This window comes from Heterodontus francisci, chromosome 34 (assembly GCF_036365525.1).
Source record: "Heterodontus francisci isolate sHetFra1 chromosome 34, sHetFra1.hap1, whole genome shotgun sequence".
Classification (NCBI taxonomy): Eukaryota; Metazoa; Chordata; class Chondrichthyes; order Heterodontiformes; family Heterodontidae; genus Heterodontus; species Heterodontus francisci.
Genome location: NC_090404.1, coordinates 1,832,491 through 1,852,932, shown reverse-complemented (window position 1 = coordinate 1,852,932; position 20,442 = coordinate 1,832,491). Strand labels below are relative to the sequence as shown.

At 43.2% G+C, this 20,442-nt stretch overlaps 1 protein-coding gene across 1 annotated transcript in view; it reads left to right on the top strand.

Annotated features, from left to right (window-relative positions):
• The first annotated feature begins 970 nt into the window (after positions 1 to 970).
• Positions 971 to 20,442, top strand: part of LOC137348909 (immunoglobulin mu heavy chain-like) — a 35,370-nt gene continuing 15,898 nt past the window's right edge. Inside the window, exons 1-6 of the mRNA XM_068014139.1 lie at positions 971 to 1,099; positions 1,220 to 1,509; positions 3,441 to 3,495; positions 13,089 to 13,403; positions 15,454 to 15,753; positions 20,136 to 20,438. Coding sequence (XP_067870240.1) covers positions 1,054 to 1,099; positions 1,220 to 1,509; positions 3,441 to 3,495; positions 13,089 to 13,403; positions 15,454 to 15,753; positions 20,136 to 20,438 — 1,309 coding nt within the window. The 5' untranslated portion in view covers positions 971 to 1,053. The remainder of the gene's footprint in view (positions 1,100 to 1,219; positions 1,510 to 3,440; positions 3,496 to 13,088; positions 13,404 to 15,453; positions 15,754 to 20,135; positions 20,439 to 20,442) is intronic.

The window sequence follows — 20,442 nt, the reverse complement described above, 5'->3', positions numbered from 1 at the left end:
TCTTTCTCAGGTCTTTACACCTTTCCTGAAGTGTGGTGTCCAGAATTGTGTTTCCAGCAGCATTTGGCTGCCCACCTGACTGAGGAACCTTCGGTTTTCAAAAGCCCGACTGACCCTCGTGGTGTCTGTGTTCTGTTACTAAAAGCTCTGCATCAAAAGACCTGCTCCTCTCACAGACTGACAGAGATCAAAGGGGTTTCTAACACAATGGTGAGAGGTGTCTGACCCAATATCCAGACAAATGTAAAACTTATTGTCTAGATACTGGGAGAGACAACTCATGATCAGTATATAATCCACCTTCCATCTGAATATCTCTGTTTTTATTCATTCTCGGGATGTGGGTGCCGCAGGCAAAGCCAGCATTTATTGTCAGTCCCTAATTGTCCCGGGAATGTGATGGACCTTTGTCTTGAATCACGAGCAGTGATTTTATACAAACTGAATGGCTTGCTCGTTCACTTCAGAGGCAACCAGGTTGGTGTTGGGACTGGAGTGACGTGGAGGCTGGACTGGGGAAGGGCGGCAGGTTCCCCAAAGGGAGTTAGTGAACCAGTTGGAATTTTAATGATAATTTTACGGCTTTGCGGTCACTTTTACTGATTGAGTTTTTTATTTCCAGATTTAGTTTTGAACTGAATTCAGTTTTTCAAAGTGCTGTGGTGCGATTTGAACTCACATTCTCTGGGTTATTAATCCAGGCATCTGGTTTACTGATCGAAGTGTTCAAAATCATGCGGGATCTGGACACAGCAGTGAGGGAGAAACTGTTACCATTGGTGAGTCGAGATCCAAATGACACCGATTTCAGGTGAAAGGCAAAAGAACCAACGGTGACAATAATTTGAAGAGAATTGAAATCTCTGCTGGAGGCGGGGACAGGAAGCTGTGCCTCTGGTTTCAGTGGGTGGAGCTGCTGTTTAAACTGTGGGACCCTCACTCACTCACTCACTCCGCTTCCCTATTTAAACAGCACTGACTCCAGATCCAAACAAAGCCGCCCTGAAGCAGCCGATTTCTGGTCTGTCTGAGTCTGGGTGAATACACAGGGCGATGGGGATTGCTCCTTATCTCTGTGTCCTTCTGGCCTGTCTAACCGGTGAGTGGTCCCGCAGCTTTATTCCCTCACAGTGCGGCTGCTTATTCGCAGACTCTTTAACCCTCTGTTTATACAACGGGTTTATTAAAGTGAACTCTTCTTTTTCTCTTTTATTAACAGGTGTCCGGTCCAATATCGTGTTGACCCAGCCCGAGTCAGCTGTGAAAAAGCCCGGGGAGTCTCACAAATTGTCCTGTGGAGTGAGTGGGTTCAGCCTCAGCAGCAACAGCATGCACTGGGTGAAACAGGTCCCCGGGAAAGGGCTGCAGTGGGTCGCGGTTATAGCTTCTTCTGGTAGCAAGTATTACGCATCTGGAGTTCAAGGCCGATTCGAAGTTTCCAAGAGCGGCAACACCGCCTATCTACAACTGAATAATCTGAGAGTTGAGGACACCGCCATGTATTACTGTGCGAGCACAGTGAGAGGAACCGGGGCTGGACTGGTACAAAAACTCAGTCTGCACTCAGGGCAATGAGTGAAAGGGGAGGAAACAATCTCTCACCCTCAGTTCCAGCACAGCTTCATTCCCATCCTTGTTGTGTTGGGATCTGCGGCCTCTGGAATTGGGAGACTTGTTTATCATCTGGGAATTCCTGGGATGGAGATGCGATGGGAAACCTGGGGTCCAACCCGAAACTGGACCTCGGGACACATCTAAAAAATATCAATATTAACTGAAACACTGCCTCCCAAACCATCTGGAGTGTGAATCTGAGAGCAGGATTGCTCACTTGTAGCAGTGTCAGTGTGGTTTCAATGTGAAGTGACTGGGCTCAGTGACAGTGAAAGGGGAGGAGGTTAATGTCCGGGTGTGTATCACAGTGTCTATACTGGGTGGCACAGTGTGAGAGATGGGGGCTCCCTCCATTCAAAAACCTGCCACATGAAAGCTATTTGAACTGGACTCTTCAGATGATATCACCGGCTTTTACCTCATGTCCAGTGGATATAAATCAGATCCTGATTCAATAATCCGGGTGTGTGAACAACTTTCTTTGAAGATATTAGTTGAAAAAGGGGAAACAGTGCCGAGTAACAGCTCTGGGATGAAGATGTCACTGACAAGACTGGATTTGTTCCCCATTCCTAGTTACCCTGAGAAGACAGCGATAACTGAGGGCCTCATTAGACCCCTTCAGGAGTCAACCACATTGGGTGTGAGACTGGAGTCACCGAGAGGCCATACCGGATGTCCTTCTATCATGGACATTAGTGAACCAGTTGGGTTTTTCTGACAACCTAATAACTTCGTGGTCACTTTTACTCATCCCAGCTTTATTTTCCCAGATTTTTAAAGTGCAATTCCCAAACACCCAAAGAGGGATTGAACTCAGGGTTTCCTGGATTATTGAATCACTGCTCAGTAACAGAACCACTGAAACACAGCTTTCCAAACCACCTGGAGTGTGAATCAGAGAGCAGGATTGCTCACTTGTAGCAGTGTCAGTGTGGTTTCAATGTGAAGTGACGGGGCTCAGTGACAGTGAAAGGGGAGGAGGTTAATGTACAGGTGTCTATCACAGTGTCTATACTGGGTGGCACAGTGTGAGAGATGGGGGCTCCCTCCATTCAAAAACCTGCCACATGAAAGCTATTTAAACTGGACTCTTCAGATGATATCACCGGCTTTTACCTCATGTCCAGTGGATATAAATCAGATCCTGATTCAATAATCCAGGTGTGTGAACAACTTGCTTTGAAGATATTAATTGAAAGAGGGAAATGCAGCGAGTAACAGCTCTGGGACCAATAACAATGAGAACTCCTTGTGGATTATAAATGAAGTCCTGAAAACTCCGAGTTTGACACCTGATGTGTGGGGGACACAGGGATACAGACTGAGGAGTTAATAAAACTACTGGCCAGATGTTTGGTACATTTTGTTTCGGGCTGGATCTTATGCCCGTGGTTTATGACCTGGGGTGAAGCAGTGTGATATGGACCACAGCAGTACAGAGCTTGACACAAACTCCCCCGTTACAAATGACTATGTATATCAGAGCCTGTGTCCATGGATTCAGCATTCCTGCCTCCCAGAGTTAAATATCTAAACACTGCCTCAGATTGTTGGAGGAAAATGTTGATTTCTGGGAAAATAAAAGGCAAAAAGGAGGAGATTCTGTTTCTCAGGGACAGCAGGAGCTGGTATCAGCAGACTGAAAAACTGCAAAAATACCTCACTTATTGATACACTTGGAACAGGTTTCAGATGGAATTTCAGATTAAATTACAGGAAGCTGCTGCTCCAGATTAAAACAACTTTTATATTGATGTTACCCTGTGATTTTTCCACATTGTGGGCAAGTTCAGTTACTGCATTGGGTGAATGAGGAAACAAAGCACAGTGACTATCTTGACTACTGGGGCAGCGGAACCTTTCTGACCGTGACTTCAGGTAAGACAAACTTCTCAATCCCTTCCTTAGCTAACATTTATTTTCTTTAATTTGTGTTATTCGTGAGTTCACTAATTCAAGTGTGATGTATGATTCACCTGAAACCAGTGAGAGATTTAGAACAATTATATGATTCTATCTGAGACAGGTGGATTTCTTTAGAGTCAGGAATATTCCCAGTAATTGGAGCTGGAATCTGATAACTGGATGTACTGTCAAGGGTTAAGATTTAACCCCACAGAATCGATTATCAGAATCGAATAAAGATTCCAGGATATGTTTAATATGTTCTGCTGGATCCAGATTCTAGTTTTCAGGACACTTGCTCTGTTGGGGCAGGTTTGGTCATTTTGGACTTTTGGACGTTTACAAGCAGGTCAAGATTTAGTAAAAACACATCATCCAGTTGTTTGTTGTTTTATATTTGGTGCAGTTTTTTTTAAAGTTGGTTAAAGCTATTGTTGGAACAGCTTTTGGATAGAAAAGTAAGTTATATGTTTCACTTGATACTTCAGTGCTGATGGAGACAAAATAGTTTGCACAGAGTGAGAATAGGGATTGTGTTTATTAAAAATGCCTCATCCTAACAAGCTTGCAGCATAAACCAGTGAGCTGTCTGTACAGACAGGAAACAGGCTGCATGTGGAATAAGATTGTATTTGATTGTTTCTTTTTTATTCATTTGTGGGATGTGGGTATCGCTGGCTAGGTCAGCATTTATTGCCCAGCCCTAATTACCCTTGAACTGAGTGGTTTGCTCGGCCATTTCAGAGGCTAGTTAAGAGTCAACCACATTGCTGTGAGTCTGGAGTCACATGTAGGCCAGACCAGGTAAGGACAGCAGATTTCCTTCCACAAAAGGACATTGGTGAACCTGATGGGTTTTACAATAATCGATAATGGTTTTCATGGTCACCATTAGACTAGCTTTTTAATTCCAGATTTATTAATTGAATTCTAATTACATTATCTACCATGGTGGGATTCGAACGCGTATCCCCAGAGCATTCACATGGGCCTCTGGATTACTAGTTCAATGAAATTACCACTATGCCTATGCCACTGCCTCCCCTTGTGCTTTGACAATAGCTGTTTAACTATCTGTGCTGTGCGTACTCACACAGAGAGTTTAAATCATCTCTGATACAAAAGCAAAATACTTCAGATGCTGGGAATCTGTAATAAAAACACAAAATACTGGAAATATTCAGTAGGTTCAGTAACATCCGTGCAGAGAGAAACAGAGTAAACATTTCAGTCGCTGACCTTTCATCAGTTCTGTTCAGTGGAGAACATCACTGAGCATAAACACTAAGAGGTTAATTTAACTAGATTAAAACACTTCAGTCTGTGAGGTTCCAATGCACATTCTTCTATGGCAGAAAGAAGGGAAGGTATGATAGAGGGAATGAAGGGAGGCAGAAAAGCTTTGAAAACTGCAGTCAAACATTTCTTGTGCCTAAGAAGAGGTGGTTTCGAGGTGGTTATTGTCCGAATTTGCTTTCTGAGGATTGGGTTCCCCTTCATTTCTTTCCTTCTTCCTTTGTATAGCCTCCCTTCATTCCATCTTTCATGCCTTACCTTCTTTCCTTTCTTCTGGTTTTTTCTGTCTCCTCTCTTCTTGCTCGCTTCCTCTTTCTCTGTCTATCTCTTTCTCTCTCTGTCTGTCTCCTGTTCTGTCTCGCTCTCTTTGTCTCCTCCTCTGCCTCTGTCTCTCTGTCTGTCTCTTTCTCTCTCTCTGCCTCCTCCTCTGTCTCTCTATCTCTCGCTCTCTACTCTCTGTCCTACAAGTTCAATAGAACAGTTCTACCACCTGTCGATCGGGGTAAAGCTTGAACAGTTCTAGAAACATGTTGAAAGGATCAGTTGAGTGTGAGCAGGGAGGTGTGGAGCAGGATGTCAGTGTTGTTCTGTATGAAGCCCATTCTGGTAAAATGCAGAGCCTCGATCAGCATTGAACAGATATTTAAAACATCTCTGAATTAGTTGTAAGGAATTAGGAGGTTTTAGTTTGTTTCCTTCAGGAGAAGAATTTTGAAACTTCTGAATACATTGAGAAAGCAGGTGAAGAGTAAAAAGGAGAATATTTCAAAGCCAGATTACTTCACACATTACAGTCCAGTCAGCCTGATGGCAGTGATGGGAAAATATAGTAAGACAGTCATCCAGGACAACATTTAAGGTGACAGAAGGATTTTTGTTTGACAAAGTGAGTTGTTCTGATCTGGAATGCATTGCCTAAATGGATGGTGGAAGCAGATTCCATCGTAACTTTCAAAAGTAGATTTGATAAACACTTGAAGGATTTTTTTATACAGGGCTATGGGGAAAGAGCAGGGATGTGGGATTAATTGGAAAGCTCCAAAAAGAGCCAGCATAGGCATGATGGGCCGAATGGCCCTCTTCTGTGCTGTATGAAGGGGTGAATATAAACTGGGCAATGGCAAATCACCAGCTTGTTTATACTCTGTCTGACTTTTGTTTTCTACTGACATCAGTTTGGACAGTTCCCTCTGCACTGTCCCATCAAACACTCCCAGAACAGGTACAGCACGGGGTTAGATACAGGGTAAAGCTCCCTCTACACTGTCCCATCAAACACTCCCAGAACAGGTACAGAACGGGGTTAGATACAGGGTAAAGCTCCCTCTACACTGTCCCATCAAACACTCCCAGGACAGGTACAGAACGGGGTTAGATACAGGGTAAAGCTCCCTCTACACTGTCCCATCAAACACTCCCAGGACAGGTACAGAACGGGGTTAGATACAGAGTAAAGCTCCCTCTACACTGTCCCCATTAAACAGAAAAAAAAAAGAAAAAGAAAATGGGGGTTAGATACAGAGTAAAGCTCCCTCTACACTGTCCCCATCAAACACTCCCAGGACAGGTACAGTACGGGGGTTAGATACAGAGTAAACCTCCCTCTACACTGTCCACATCAAACATTCCCAGGTCTTTTACTTCTGAGCACATGTAGTTCTTAGTTTGAAAGCAAATTGCTGCAGTTTGATACAAAGACTCTAAACAAATAGACAGTTTATCCCAGAACGTCGAAGTGTTTGTGAGGTCCTATTTGTGGGAATATGCCTATCAGTTATAATCTTTTGAAAGAAAGACAAGGTTTGCTGAATTTCCGTATTTTGTGACATCAGTGATTGAATAAAGTTTTCCTTATTTGTGAAGTCAGTGACTGGTCCGGGTTTAGATTCTGAACAAATTTGCTTTACATTTCTGATGTGTTATTAGCTTTACTTTTCAAATGAATAGTTTTTAGTTTATCACCCAAGGAAGTGCTGAGCTTATTCCATATCATTCTTTATCATCCAACTGGGTTAGATATCAAAACACCCTTGTTCTATTAACCAACATTGATAGTCATGCATTACAAGTGGTTGTGAAAGAAAGAACTTGCATTTCTACAGCACCTTTTATGATCTAGGATGTCCCTGAGTGCTTTACAGCCAATGAAATACTTGTGAAGTGTTGTCAGTGTTGTCATGTAGGGAAAGTGTCAGCCAATTTGTGCACAGCAGGATCCCATGAACAACAACATGAAAATGGCCAGATAATATGTTTTTAGTGATGTTGGTTGAGGGATAAATATTGGCCAGGACATCAGGGAGTCAGTTTAATGTCTCATCCAAAAGACAGCACCTCCATTGGTGCAGCACTCCCTCAGTCATGCACTGGAGTGCCAGCCTAGATTTTGTCTTCAAGTCTCTGGTGTGGGACCTGAACCCACAGCTATCTAACTCCAAGGAAAGAGTGTTACCACTGAGCCACAGCTGAATGGGTGACTATTTTCCATCAGCCAAAGTGAACATTATTCCCGTTCCTCTCTGCCAAAGGAAAGAACACCAGGCTGCTTAATCTTTCCCCCCATACTCAACTTCCTGGATCTGTATCACTGTAAACTCTCCTGGACCAGAATGTCCTCTGCCACGACTGGATGATCCAGAATTTCACACAGATCTCCACATGGAGTTTCACCAACCAACAACGATACAATGGGGGGTGAATTTGGTGAAGGCTGTAGCAGAATTCAGGAGATAACAAATACCTGTCCAGACTTTCTATCCCACTGACTCCAATAGGAAAGAGAATGGGACAGAGAGTAACCCAGGCTGCTGATTCACTCTCAACTGATTTACACAATCACCCAAGACCAGTTTCACCCCCAGTATCTTTTTATAAATCTAGCTCTCTGCTGATACAGCCAAGCTCGTGTGAGCCTCTTTTCTGCATAACTGCAGCAATATGCTGAGAGTCTCAGGGATTTATCAAAGTTATCCCTAGATCCATTTCCTGCTCACCACGTCACAACACCGTTTGATCCGCAATGAATTACACTTACCGTCCACTGGTCCCACGATGTAAATGATGTTGACTGATATTATCAAACCACCCACACTGGAAACGCTCAGCACCTCAGACAGCATCTGTGGAGAGAGAAACAGAGTAAACACTTCAGGTCGATGACTCTTCATCAGATCTCTTTTATTCAGATTTCCAGCACCCACAGTAGTTTGATTTTGTTTTACTATTTTTGAAAAAAAGGACTTGAATTTATACATCACCTTTCAAAACTGCAGAACATCCCAAAGGGCTTCACAGTCAATGAAGTAAGTTTGAACTGTAATGTAGGGAAACACAGCAGCCATTTTGCACACAGCAATGAGATATGATCAGATAATCTGTTTTGCTAACATGGGTATATTGATTACAGAACTGGTGCTGCTTTGGACTCTCACCCCAAAACTGGAGAATTTGATCAACTTTGCCTACAATTTCCACTCCTCCCTTGCCTTCACTATCTCCAACTCTTCCCTTCCCTTCCTTAATTTCTCTATCTCCATTTCTGGGAAAATACTGTCAACCAAGATATACTAAGCCCACTGACTCCCACAGCTACCTTAATTACACTTCCGCAGACCCTGATTCCTGGAAGGACTCTATTTCACTCTCCAAGTTTCTCCGTCTCCATCGCACCTGTTCTGGCGATGTCACCTTCTGCATTTCTGATGTTAGTTGAACATTAGTGGTGGGTAAGGTTTTAGAAACAATCAGGGGGAAAAAATCAACAGGCTCCTGGAGAGGTTTCAGCTAATTATGGATAGCTAGCATGGATTTGTAAAAGGCAGATCATGCTTGACTAATCTAACTGAACTTTTTGATGAAGTCACAGAGAAGGTTGATGAAGGGAATGTGGTGGATGTTGCTGAAATGGATTTTAAGAAAGCGTTTGATAAAGTACAACATAAAAGGCTGGTTAACAAAATTGAAGCTCATGGAATATGAGGGTCAGTGTCTAACTGGATAAAATGTGGCTTAAGGACAGAAAACAGCAAGTGGTAGTAAATGGTTGTTTTTCAGACTGGAGGATGGTAGATCGTGGTGTTCCCCAATGCTCAGTGCTAGTACCATTGCTTTTTTTTTGCTTTATAGAAATGTCTTGGATCTTGGAATATAGAGCAGAATTTCAAAATTTGCCAATGACAAAAAACTTGGAGGAGTGACAAACAGTGAGGATGATCTAAACTGCCTGCAACAGGACATTAGATAGACTAGCAGAACTGGCAGACAAGTGGCAAATGGAATTTAATACAAACAAACGTGAGGTGATGCATTTTGCCAGAAGGGATAGAATGAAGCAATATAGACTTAATGGCACAGTTCTAAAGAGTGTGCAGGAACAGAGTGACCTGGGATTGCATGTGAATCGATCTTTGAAGATGGCAGGACATATTGAGAGAATGGTTAGCAAAGCATATGTGATCTTGGGCTTCATAAATAGAGGCACTGAGTACCAAAAGCAGGGGTGTTATGCTGAACATTTATAAAGTTCTGGATAGGCCTCAACTAGAGTACTGCATCCAGTTCTGTTCACCACACTTTAGGAAGGATGTGAGGGTCCTTGTGAGGGTGTAGAGGAGATTTACCAGAATGGTTCCAGTGATGGGGGATTTTAGTTACAAGGTGAGGTTGGAAAAGATGAGTTGTTCTCCCTGGAGTAAAGGAGATTGAGGGGAGATTTGACAGAGGTGTACAAGATTATGATAGGCTTAGATAAGTTAGACAAGAAAAAACTGTTCCCATTAACTAATGATACAAGGACTGGGGGACACAGATTTAAGATTTTGGGCAAGAGATGCAGGGGAAATGTGAGGAAGAACCTTTTTACGCAGTGAGTGGTAATGACCTGGAACTCGTTGCCCATGAGGGTTTTGGAAGGGGCAACAATCAATAATTTCAGAAGAGAATTGGATGGGCACTTGAAGGAAATAAACTTGCAGGACTACAGGAATCGAGCGAGGGAGTGAGACTGACTGCATTGATCCACGGAGAACTGGCACAGACTCGATGGGCTGAACGGCCTCTTTCTGTGCTGTAAATGACTCTATGACTCTGACACCCTGGTCCACTCCTCAATCACTTCCAACATCCCCTCCTCTTCCGACGGCTCCTTCCCATGCAAGCACAGGAAGTGCAACACCTGCCCTTTCACTTCCTCCATTCCCACCATCCAGGGCCCCTAACACTCCTTCCAGGTGAAACAGTGATTTACTTGTACTTTCAAATTAGTACATTGTATTCACTGCTGATGATGTGGTCTCTTCTACACTGGGGAGACAAACACAGATTGGGTAATCATTTTGCTGAACACCTCTGTTCAGATGCTAAGCATGACCCTGAATTTCCGCTAACTTGCCATTTTAATTGTCCGTGCCACTCCCACTTTGACCTCTGTGTTCTTGGCCTCCTACATTGTTCCAAAGAAGCTCAATGGAAACTCAAAGAACAGCACTTCATCTTTTGATTAGGCACTTCACAGCCTTCCGGACTCGTCATCGACTTCAACAATTTCACATAATGACTGTCCCCATTTTTTCGGACAGCGCGTGTTGGTGCTGGTTCTGACGTTCCCATTTACAGCTTCCCTCGATCCATCTTATGTTTCCATGTCCCATTACAACCTCCTTTTGTCTTACACCATCGCCCCTTTTGTCATTTAATCACCTCTGCCTAACACAGATCATCCCATTTGTTCTTTCCCTGCCTACCCACCATGCCCCGCCTTAATTGCTTCGATACTTCCTTTAACCCATCCCTAACCTTTACCAGTTCTGATGAAAGGTCAACAAACGAAATGTTAAATTAAATAAATATTGACCAGGTCACTGGGGAGAACTGGGGAGAATTTGAGGGGGTAGCTTTCTCCATAAAATAACATTTTGGAAGACAGTATATGAGTAATTTCAGGCATAACATGTGGTGAGTGTAGCATGCTTGGGAGGAACGGAGGAATTTGGATCTATGGTTTCTGAAGCTCTCCACCACTGGGGGCTCCTCACCACATGCCTGGGACTGCTATCGACTAATCAATAGAGATTGATTGCTATGATTAGTCCATAACTCCATTCTCGTATCGTATCTACCAGGATGGTAAAAGGCCATCTAGATCAGGGTGTCCAACCTTCTCATGTGGGGAGGTCACATTACAATCCTTCGTGGAGGACCAGAGAAAAAATTTCAGGCATTTAAAATTATCTTGCAATTAATTAAAACAACAACCAACATGCATTTTTGTGAAGTATCTTTAAATGAGAAGTCTAATTTATTGACTTACTTTCTTGTCACGATGTTGAAGACCCAACTTAGTGACATACTTGGCATTGTTTGTGCTTGCCTAGTACTCAATGTCTGCCCGCATACTTGATGTAGCGATGCAGAGTATTTCAGATCAAATAAGGGACAGGCCACTCAGAATAAGGAGCAGGCCATTTAAGACTGAGATGAGGATTAATTTCTTTACTCAGAGAGTAGTGAATCTGTGGAATTCTCTCCCCAAGAGGACTGTGCAAACTCAATCATTGAGTATGTTCAAGATAGAAATGGATAGATATCTGGATATTAATGACATCAAGTGATAAGGGGATAATGGGGAAAATAGTACGGAGGTCGATGATCAGCCATGATCTGTTTGAATGTTGGAGCAGGCTCGACGGGCCAAATACCCTACTCCTGCTCCTATTTCCTATGATCCCTCTGTCAGGAGTGATCCTGATCTCTTTTTATTCTCTCTCACTCTCTCCCACCCTCCTCCGCTGTCTCTCCTTACCCCCGCTGTCTCTCTCTCTCTCTCTCTCTGCTCTCCACTCTCTGCTCCCCATTCTCTACTTCCCGCTCTCCGGTCGTGGCTCTTCACTCCCCGTCTGTGCACTCACCATAAATGTGGATAATAGAGACAGGCTGTGAACGTTGCCTCTCTGCTGGGTGTAGCCATGTTGTGTGGGAACGTGGTTTTGACAAACCTGTAACTGCCCACTGAGGTGTCTGACATTTCAGCATTTTACACCCGCGGGCCGAATGGAAACCTTTGGAGGGCCGGATTCTGGCCCGTGGGCCGTATGTTGGACAACCATGATCTAGATGGACCTTGGTCTTTTTTGGGTCCAGTAATTTCAATGTTCCTTAGCCATTCACGTCTATGCAAAATAGTTAGGTTCCTAAGACTGATAGGTTTATATTCCTTTCATGAGCCGTTTCAAACTCGAGAACCCATCAGTGGAGACTGTGTGTTTCCAGATTGTCGATCTGGCATCATATCTGACGGTTACTGTTCAGTGACCCTTTACCTATGGCACGGATTGGTTTGTGTGGCTGTTTAACAAAAGCTGTATTACCAACAGCCAGAATTAGATTGTGCCACACCAGTAAATTACCAGTTAGTTTTAACCTGAGTAATCTAGAAGGATTGAGAAAGAGAAACAAATTCTCTCTTCTGCCCTCCTTTCTATCCCTGTGAATCACGTGCATTAACCCAATAGTGCAAAATTCTTGTAAAACTATCAAAATTGTTAACTATGAAAAGGATGTTTAACCAAACAGCTGTAAATGTTAACCATTTTGTTAAATCAAGTCCATTGTGATTTGCAAGCTTTCTGTCTTCTCCCTGAAAACAAGATTTCAACAATATATCCCCTACTTCTTGAACAAACCTGTGTGTAAAATCAAGATTTGATCATTCTGCTACTCCTTTGACTGCAAATTCCAGGTTCCCACTTTATTTTTTCTAGTTTTAAGTCTGCTCACCGTATAATCACTGTGTTATATCTGAAGTCTGTTTGTCATTGCTAATGATATTTCTCTCATGTATTGGTTCCCTCAGCTTCTCCAATTTTAACTGCCATTGTTGTTTCTCCAGCCACTTTTCCTGCTCTGCAGGGTCCTTCCATGTTCTTGGTTTTCAACTGAGCCTTTCAACCTAACCCACTGTTGGGGAACTGACTGGATTGGGCACAACATTGGATTCACACCCTGCCTGATCGTAGTCTATTGAAGCCGGTGGAGAGTAATACAGGGATGGGTTTAAAACTGACGTTCCACCCGCTCCATCGGAATAACCGGCTGCCGATCTAGGTTAAAATTACCAATTCTGACCTTTTACAATGTTCTCCATTTCCCACCAATCTGGTGTAATTATTTTTGGAAATGGCTGGTATATATATGTAACAAAATCTCTCCAGCTGATTCTGACTGTAATGTATTTGTTTACTGAACTTATCTGTGTCCATCTATTTATGTTTCAGTTACCCAGTCTGTACCATCGGTCTACATCTCCAGCCCCTCCTGTGGCACAAGCTCCAACCAAGATGAGATAAGCCTCCTCTGCCTGGTCAAGGACTTTCAGCCCGAGAGCATCAGTCAGACATGGTCCCGTGACAATGGGGTCATTTCCACTGGAATCAAGAAGTATCCGGCAGTCTTGGGGAAAAATACGAAATACACGATGAGCAGTGTGCTCAAAGTCTCTGCGTCAGACTGGAATTCCAATAAGGTCTACCACTGCAAGGCAGGGTACAAGCCAGACGAAATGGTGGAACGCCAGATCAAAAAACCAAAATGTTAGTATGAGACATTTTTACCATTTAAAACTGCATTGGTGTTGGGGGATGAAATTAGACAAGGGAACCTTCACCAACCAATGTAGGAGGTTGCTACACAATAGACCCGCACAAATTCTTGTGCCCGTATATTCTATCCCTGTACGCTGGCGGTGATGCTGGTAATAAAATAAAGGACGATGAGAAATCGCACAAAATTGGACAAGGGCGGGGATACAATAATGTCAGACTCACATTTTCTGCCTGTGATACAACACACCCGATATTCAATTCTGCGGAAGTCAAGGAAATTGAATATCAGGTGTAGTGTATGTAATGTTATACTGACTATTTTGTATCCTCACCTCTGTCCAATTTTAGAGCACTCCTCCCATTGAGTCAGTGGTTCAGATAATCATACAGGACAGAAAGAGGCCATTTGGCCCGTCATGTCTGTTCCAGTTCTTTGAAAGAGGTACTAAATTAGTCCCACTGCCCTACTGCCCTTGTTCTTTCCTCATAGCTCAGCAAATTTTTTCTATTCAAGTATTTATCCAAATTTCTTTTGAAAATTACTATTAAATCTGTTTCCACCATCCTCCTTCAGGCAGTGCATTCCAGATCATTTGCTGAGTTCATTAAAAAAAATCCTCATAATGCCCTCTCTGGCTTTTTTGCCAATTATCTTTAATCTGTGTCCTCTGGGCTACCAACCCTGCTGTTAGTAGAAACAGTTTCTCTCCATCTACTCACCATTTTAAACACCTCCATTAAATCTCCCCTTAACCTTCTCTGCTCTACCTAAGGAGAACAATCTCAGCTTCTGCAGTCTCTCCATCTAACTAAAGTCTCTCATCACTGGAACCATCCAGTAAATGGCCTCTGAATCCTCTCCAAGGCCTTGACATTCTTCCTAAGGTGTGGTGCCCAGAATAGGACACAATACTCCAATTAACGCCATCCCAGTGATTTACAAAGCTTTAGGAATAACTTCCTTGCTTTTGTGCCCCATGCCTCTATTTAGACAGCCTCGCATTCCATATGTTTTTTTTTTAAAACAGCCTCATCAACTTGTCCTGTCACCTTCCAAGGTGTGTGTACTTAAATCCCCAGGTCTCTAAGTTCCTGCACCCTCTGTAAAGCTGGACCATTTATGTTATTTTACCTCTTTCATTCATCCTGCCATCACTAAGGTCAATGGAAATGAAAATTGGGTGGATGGTAAAGCAGGCTGTTGATTCACTGTCATCTGCATAGCGCCCCCACCTGAGACCAATTTCTACCCCATTTAAATGAGCTTGTGCCTCCATTACAATATAGTGAGAGGAATGTTGTAGGTATAGGCTCAACTCCACTATTATGGAGAATTGTAATTTCCATCTGAAATCTCCCAAAGGTGCAACAACAACTTTACAAAGTGCTGCCCTGTTGGCTCCGATCTCAGACTGGTTATGGGCACTGTGGGATGTCCAGGTACCAACAGGAAAAAGCTGAACATATGCAGCAAGTCAGTCACCATCTGAAATGTGAAAAGGTTCGGCCATTTGTCAGAACCCAGACCTGAAAACTAACCAAATATTTCAGGAGAGGGCAATAGGGAACCCAGTTAGAAGAGGATGTTATTGGGATAGATTTTCAGACTGGTTGTTCGAAACTGCTGGATGTTATGAAAGATAATCTGAGGGATAAACAGCTGGCAGTTGTACTCCCGATCCCGGTATCTGTCCACAGGAACAAGTGCAGGCCAGTCACCTCCTCCAGCCTCTTCTGCTATTCAATTAGATTAAGGCTGATCTCAATCCCATTTACCCACCTCTGTTCTACATCCCTGTAGAATGGGATGCTCTGCAAGGCAGACCGTAGATATACTGTCAGCTCTCCCCATCCCAGCTCTCTCCAGCATGTCTCAATGGTTCTCACCTTGATGACATGCTCACCGGCCAATCAGCAAGCTATATGGAGCGGTTTAGCATCGTGACACTTGGTCCACATGTTGGGGGAATGGAATACATCTTTATTATGACCAAAACAATCCTCTAATCTGAAATATTGCAATGTCTTATATCTCAAGCTCCAAACCTCATTCCCCTTGTTCCATCCCCGGAGGTTGTCTACAATCAAACTACTGCCGTCCTGGGCTGTGTGATATCCGGATACTCTCCTGACAGTGTACAGGTTTCCTGGAAGAAAGACAGAGTGGATCAATCAGGTGTTGTTCTCCATTCCAAACAGAGAAATGACTCTACCTTTGAAACGGTCTCTTACCTGACAGTGCCTGTGGTGGAATGGACCACAGGGGATGTCTACACCTGTGAAGTGTCTCACGCAGGTTCCAGATTCAATGACAGGATCAGCATGAGGTACCAAAAGGGTAAGTTGTGTCTGAGGGTGTAAAAAGAATATACTGTCAGTAATTCAGACGTGTACTAACTTAATGCGCTGACGCTCACCCCCTCAATTCATGAACCACTGACACTAATATCGACGTTGTTGGGAGAGGAAAGATGTTTTGTATTTTGTGTTTTGATATTGAACCACCACTCAAAGAGAGTAATTTTAACTAAGCTCCGTGCGGGGAATCGGGTCGGCTGCTTGTTTACACCTTCATCCAATTTTACTCTCTATGACTTCAGTAGAAAGGAAAATGAGGACAAGGTATGAAATGGTCCATCAGATTCCGTCCCATCAGATCCCGTCCCATCAGATCCCGTCCCATCAGATCCCGTCCCATCTGATACCGTCCCATGTGATACCGTCCCATCTGATACCATCCACAGTTCAAATCACCTCCGACCTGTTCCTTTTCTACTGCCTCCCAAATGTTGTTTTATGAAAGAAATCTTTCCAATTTTGCAAATGAATGAATTTCCATGATCTGCTTCCACCATCTCCAGAGGGAGCCTGTTCCATAGACTGATCACTCGCTGAACTATTGGCTCCCTCCATTAGTTTTGCATTGATCCCACTCCCCCTTCAAGTACATGAAGTGTCCTCTGGCCCTTCTGGACAAGGTGAACCAGCTTCTCATCGTCTACATGATCCTAAAAATACAGGATGGAGCAGAGTTCAGCAGCCGTGTGGAGCTCCCAATTTCCCAGCACGGAGGAGGGGAGGTGAAATTGTATAACACTTAAATCTGCAACTCTTCCAATTTCAGGTGGAACCGTAAATCTTCCTGTTCCGGGTGGAAACACTCCCTGCACTTGTCCTCCTTGCTCTTGTTCTGGGTGTATGCCGAAGCTTGTTTACCAGACTGACCTTAATGTGACCCTTGAAAATGGAGGCCAGCTCCAATATAACTGTCACCAACAAGCGTGCAAAATAAAGTGATTGGTTGTGAATGGAATTGGCCGTTGAATTTTATTACAAACCATTTGGCAGGTTTAAATCCAGCCCATGGTGTCTGTCTGGGTGAAAGTGTAAACAGTGTGAGAAGTTACAGCCCGAGCTTGGGTTCCTCACCCAACCCACTCCTTGTATAAATGGCCATTTTCTTTTTGTGACCTGTGGTGGGTCAGTTTGGATAGGGTCTCGGCCACACCACTTGACCATTGCCTCTCAGGACTGACTCTAGTTGACAAGAATTGGAAGCCTATAATAATATACAATAATTTACAATAATAAGGGGAATTCTTCTGACCCTGTGAGATTTTATGATGGGAGACCACATGGCACCAGAGACTGTTAAATGTTAAAACTTGGTCACTGAGGTAATTATCAATCCCAGTCTGAAAGGAAATTGCTCAACATCTTGTGAAAAGTTGGGAGAGAGAAACAGAACATCTGAAGTTAATAAAAGACACGGTTTTGTCAGACAGACAATGAGTGCTGAACATCAGCTGAAACTGCAACCAGAGGACTTGATATCTGGTGCTCATTAAAGGTTTATCCAGACATAAATATAGAAAATAAAAGCAAAATACTGCAGATGCTGGAAATCTGAAATAAAAACAAGAAATGCTGGAAATACCCAGCAGGTCTGGCAGCATCTGTGGAGAGAGAAGCAGAGTTAACGTTTCAGGTTAGTGACCCTTCTTCAGAACTGGCAAATATTAGAAATGTAAAAGGTTATAAGCAAGTAAAGCGGGGGTGGGGCAAGAGATAACAAAGTAGAAGGTGTAGACAGGACAAGGTCACAGAATAGCTGACCAGAAGGTCGTGGAGCAAAGGCAAACAATATGTTAATGGTGTGTTGAAAGACAAAGCATTAGTACAGATAGGGTGTTAACGGACTGAAAATTGAACAGCCTCAAGTACAAACATGTAAAAAAAACAGTAGGTAAGCAAACTGAACAAACTAAGATGAAATAGAACTAAATAAACACAAAAAAGTATGTAAAAAAAGGAAAAAGAAAAAAAATAACTAAAAATAAAATGGGGGGCCCGTCATGCTCTGAAATTATTGAACTCAATGTTCAGTCCAGCAGGCTGTAGTGTACCTAATCGGTAAATGAGATGCTGTTCCTCGAGCTTGCGTTGATGTTCACTGGAACACTGCAGCAATCCCAGGACAGAGATGTGAGCATGAGAGCAGGGGGGAGTGTTGAAATGGCAAATAAATATACAAATCCTGTCTCCCCACAAGTATTAACTCAACATTATATTGAGAGAAAACAATCAATGTGGATCAAAACAGACGGCTTAGTTATGATTTTCACAGTGAATATGTGTATGTGTGTTGATATTATACAGAACACACAGTGAGCTGTGGGATATTTCAAGTGGCGATGGTCCTTTAGGAGACTAGTGCAAAGAAGAAAATGTGAAGAATTCAATAAATCATTATCTTCCCAGTCCAATGAAAATGAAACTGGGAGGGGTGAAGTACATGTTGTGTAGAAACGATCCCTAACCTGCAGAAAGAGGTGGACTTCTGTTACTTCTTCTGATTCAAGGGTTGTTCTGCCACTGCAAACTAACCATCTTCCTTGACAGGGAATCATCATCAACAACTTTCATTTATATAGCGCCTTTAATGTCGTAAAATGTCCCATGGTGGTTCACAGGAGTTAAACCAGGGAAAAATTGACACTGGGTCAAAAAAGGAGATATTTGGACATGCGAACAAAAGCGAGGGATTTTAAGGACTGTCCGAAAGGAGGAGAGAGAGGTGACAGGTCACTGAGGTTTAGAGAGTGAGGTCCAGAGATTAGGAACTGGACGGCTGAAGGCATGGCCACCAATACTGGAGCAAAGGGAGCAGAGGATGTCCAAGAGGCCAGAGTTGGGCAGAGTTTTTGGAGGGTTGTTGGGCTGGAGAAGATTACAGAAATAGAGAGAGGTGAGGCCATGGAGAGATGTGAACATTAGGATAAGAATTTTAACATTGAGACAATCCAAATAGAGAAAGGAAGAAAACACTTGCATTTATATAGCACCTTTCACAAACACAGGACATCCCAAAGATCTTTACAGCCAATGAAGTACTTTTGAATTGTAGTCACTATTGTAAGGTAGGAAATGTGGGAGACAGTTTATGCACAGCAAGCCCCAACAAAAAGCAATGTGATAATGACCACGTATTCTGTTTTTGAAACGTTGAATGAGGGATAAATATTGGCCAGAACAGCGGGAGTAACTCCCCTGCTCTTCAAAATAGTGCCTGAGACCTTTTATATCCACATGAGGAGGAGGATGTGGCCTTCGTTTCATGCCTTATCCAAAAGGCAGCACCTCTGACAGTGCAGCACTCCCTCACTACCACACAGGAGTGTCAGCTTTGATTTTTGTGCTCAAGCAGGACTTGAACCCAGAACATTCGACCTGTGGGGTAAAAGTGCTACGAACTGAATGACAACTGACCTGTCTAAAAGGAAAGGACTCCTCATTGATTCAGTTATCAATCGATCCACAGCCCCACACATGGGCTGTGAGTGGAAAAGCATTTATTGAATTGTTTCTTTTGTTAAGCAGTCTGGATCTCTCTCTCACTCCATTTCACAAACTGAAGATTGCATTTTATTGACATTGTCACATCTAAATGTTGCTCAGCCCAACAACTCCATTCTAGTCCTCACTGTGAACCTGTTGCTCATATTTAGGACAGGAGGTGGTGGCGTAGTGGCATTGTCACTGGCTTAGTAACCCAGAGACCCAGGGTATTGCTCTGGGGACATGGGTTCAAATCCCACCACAGCAGAAGGTGGAATTTGAATTCAATTAATAAATCTGGAATTAAAAAGCTAGTCGAATGATGGCCATGAAACCATTGTCGATTGTTGTAAAAACCCATCTGGTTCACTAATGTCCTTTAGGGAAGGAAATCTGCTGTATTTACCTGGTCTGGCCTACATGTAATTCCAGACCCACAGCAATGTGGTTGACCCTTACATGCCCTCTGAAATGGCCTAGCAAGCCACTCAGTTAGGGCAATTAGGGATGGGCAATAAATGCTGGCCTGGCCAGCGACGCCCACATCTCATGAATGAATTTTAAAAATGGACAAACGGGTTCAAAAAAGATCCGTCGGATTCTTGATGCTCTGATTATGTTTTCTCGGTCAAAACTTGAAAATCAAGAATTGAAAGACATTGTTTAAATAACCCTGTGATTTTCTAATGTTCAATTTGTGACAAATTTAGATGGCAAGTGGCTTGATCCATTATCAGTTCAGGATATTATAGGTTCAGTTTAAAGTCACTTCTGTCCTCACCTTCCATCGCTTATGATCAGGAAGGTTTCCTGTAAAAGTCTGAAGCTTGGTGACACCAGACAATGTCAATTCTTCTGATGTGTACCCTTTCCTATTCCTAGAAATGTCTCTCTTTATTCAAAAGCCTTCTATTGAAGAGGTTTGGATCAACAAGACTGCTACCCTGGTGTGTACAGTGGTCTGTTCTGATCCGAGCAAGGTCCAAATCTCCTGGAATGTGAATAGGAAGAAGAGAAGTGAAGGGGTTACGACTCAGCGCCCAACAGAGGAAGGGACTCAATACATCATCATCAGCCAACTCCGAACCAGTGCGGAGGAGTGGGGCAGCGGAGTGGAATTTGTGTGCTCTGCCCAAAGTGCTTCCTCGTCCTCACCTGTGTCAAAACGGGTAAAGAATGTAAAAGGTGG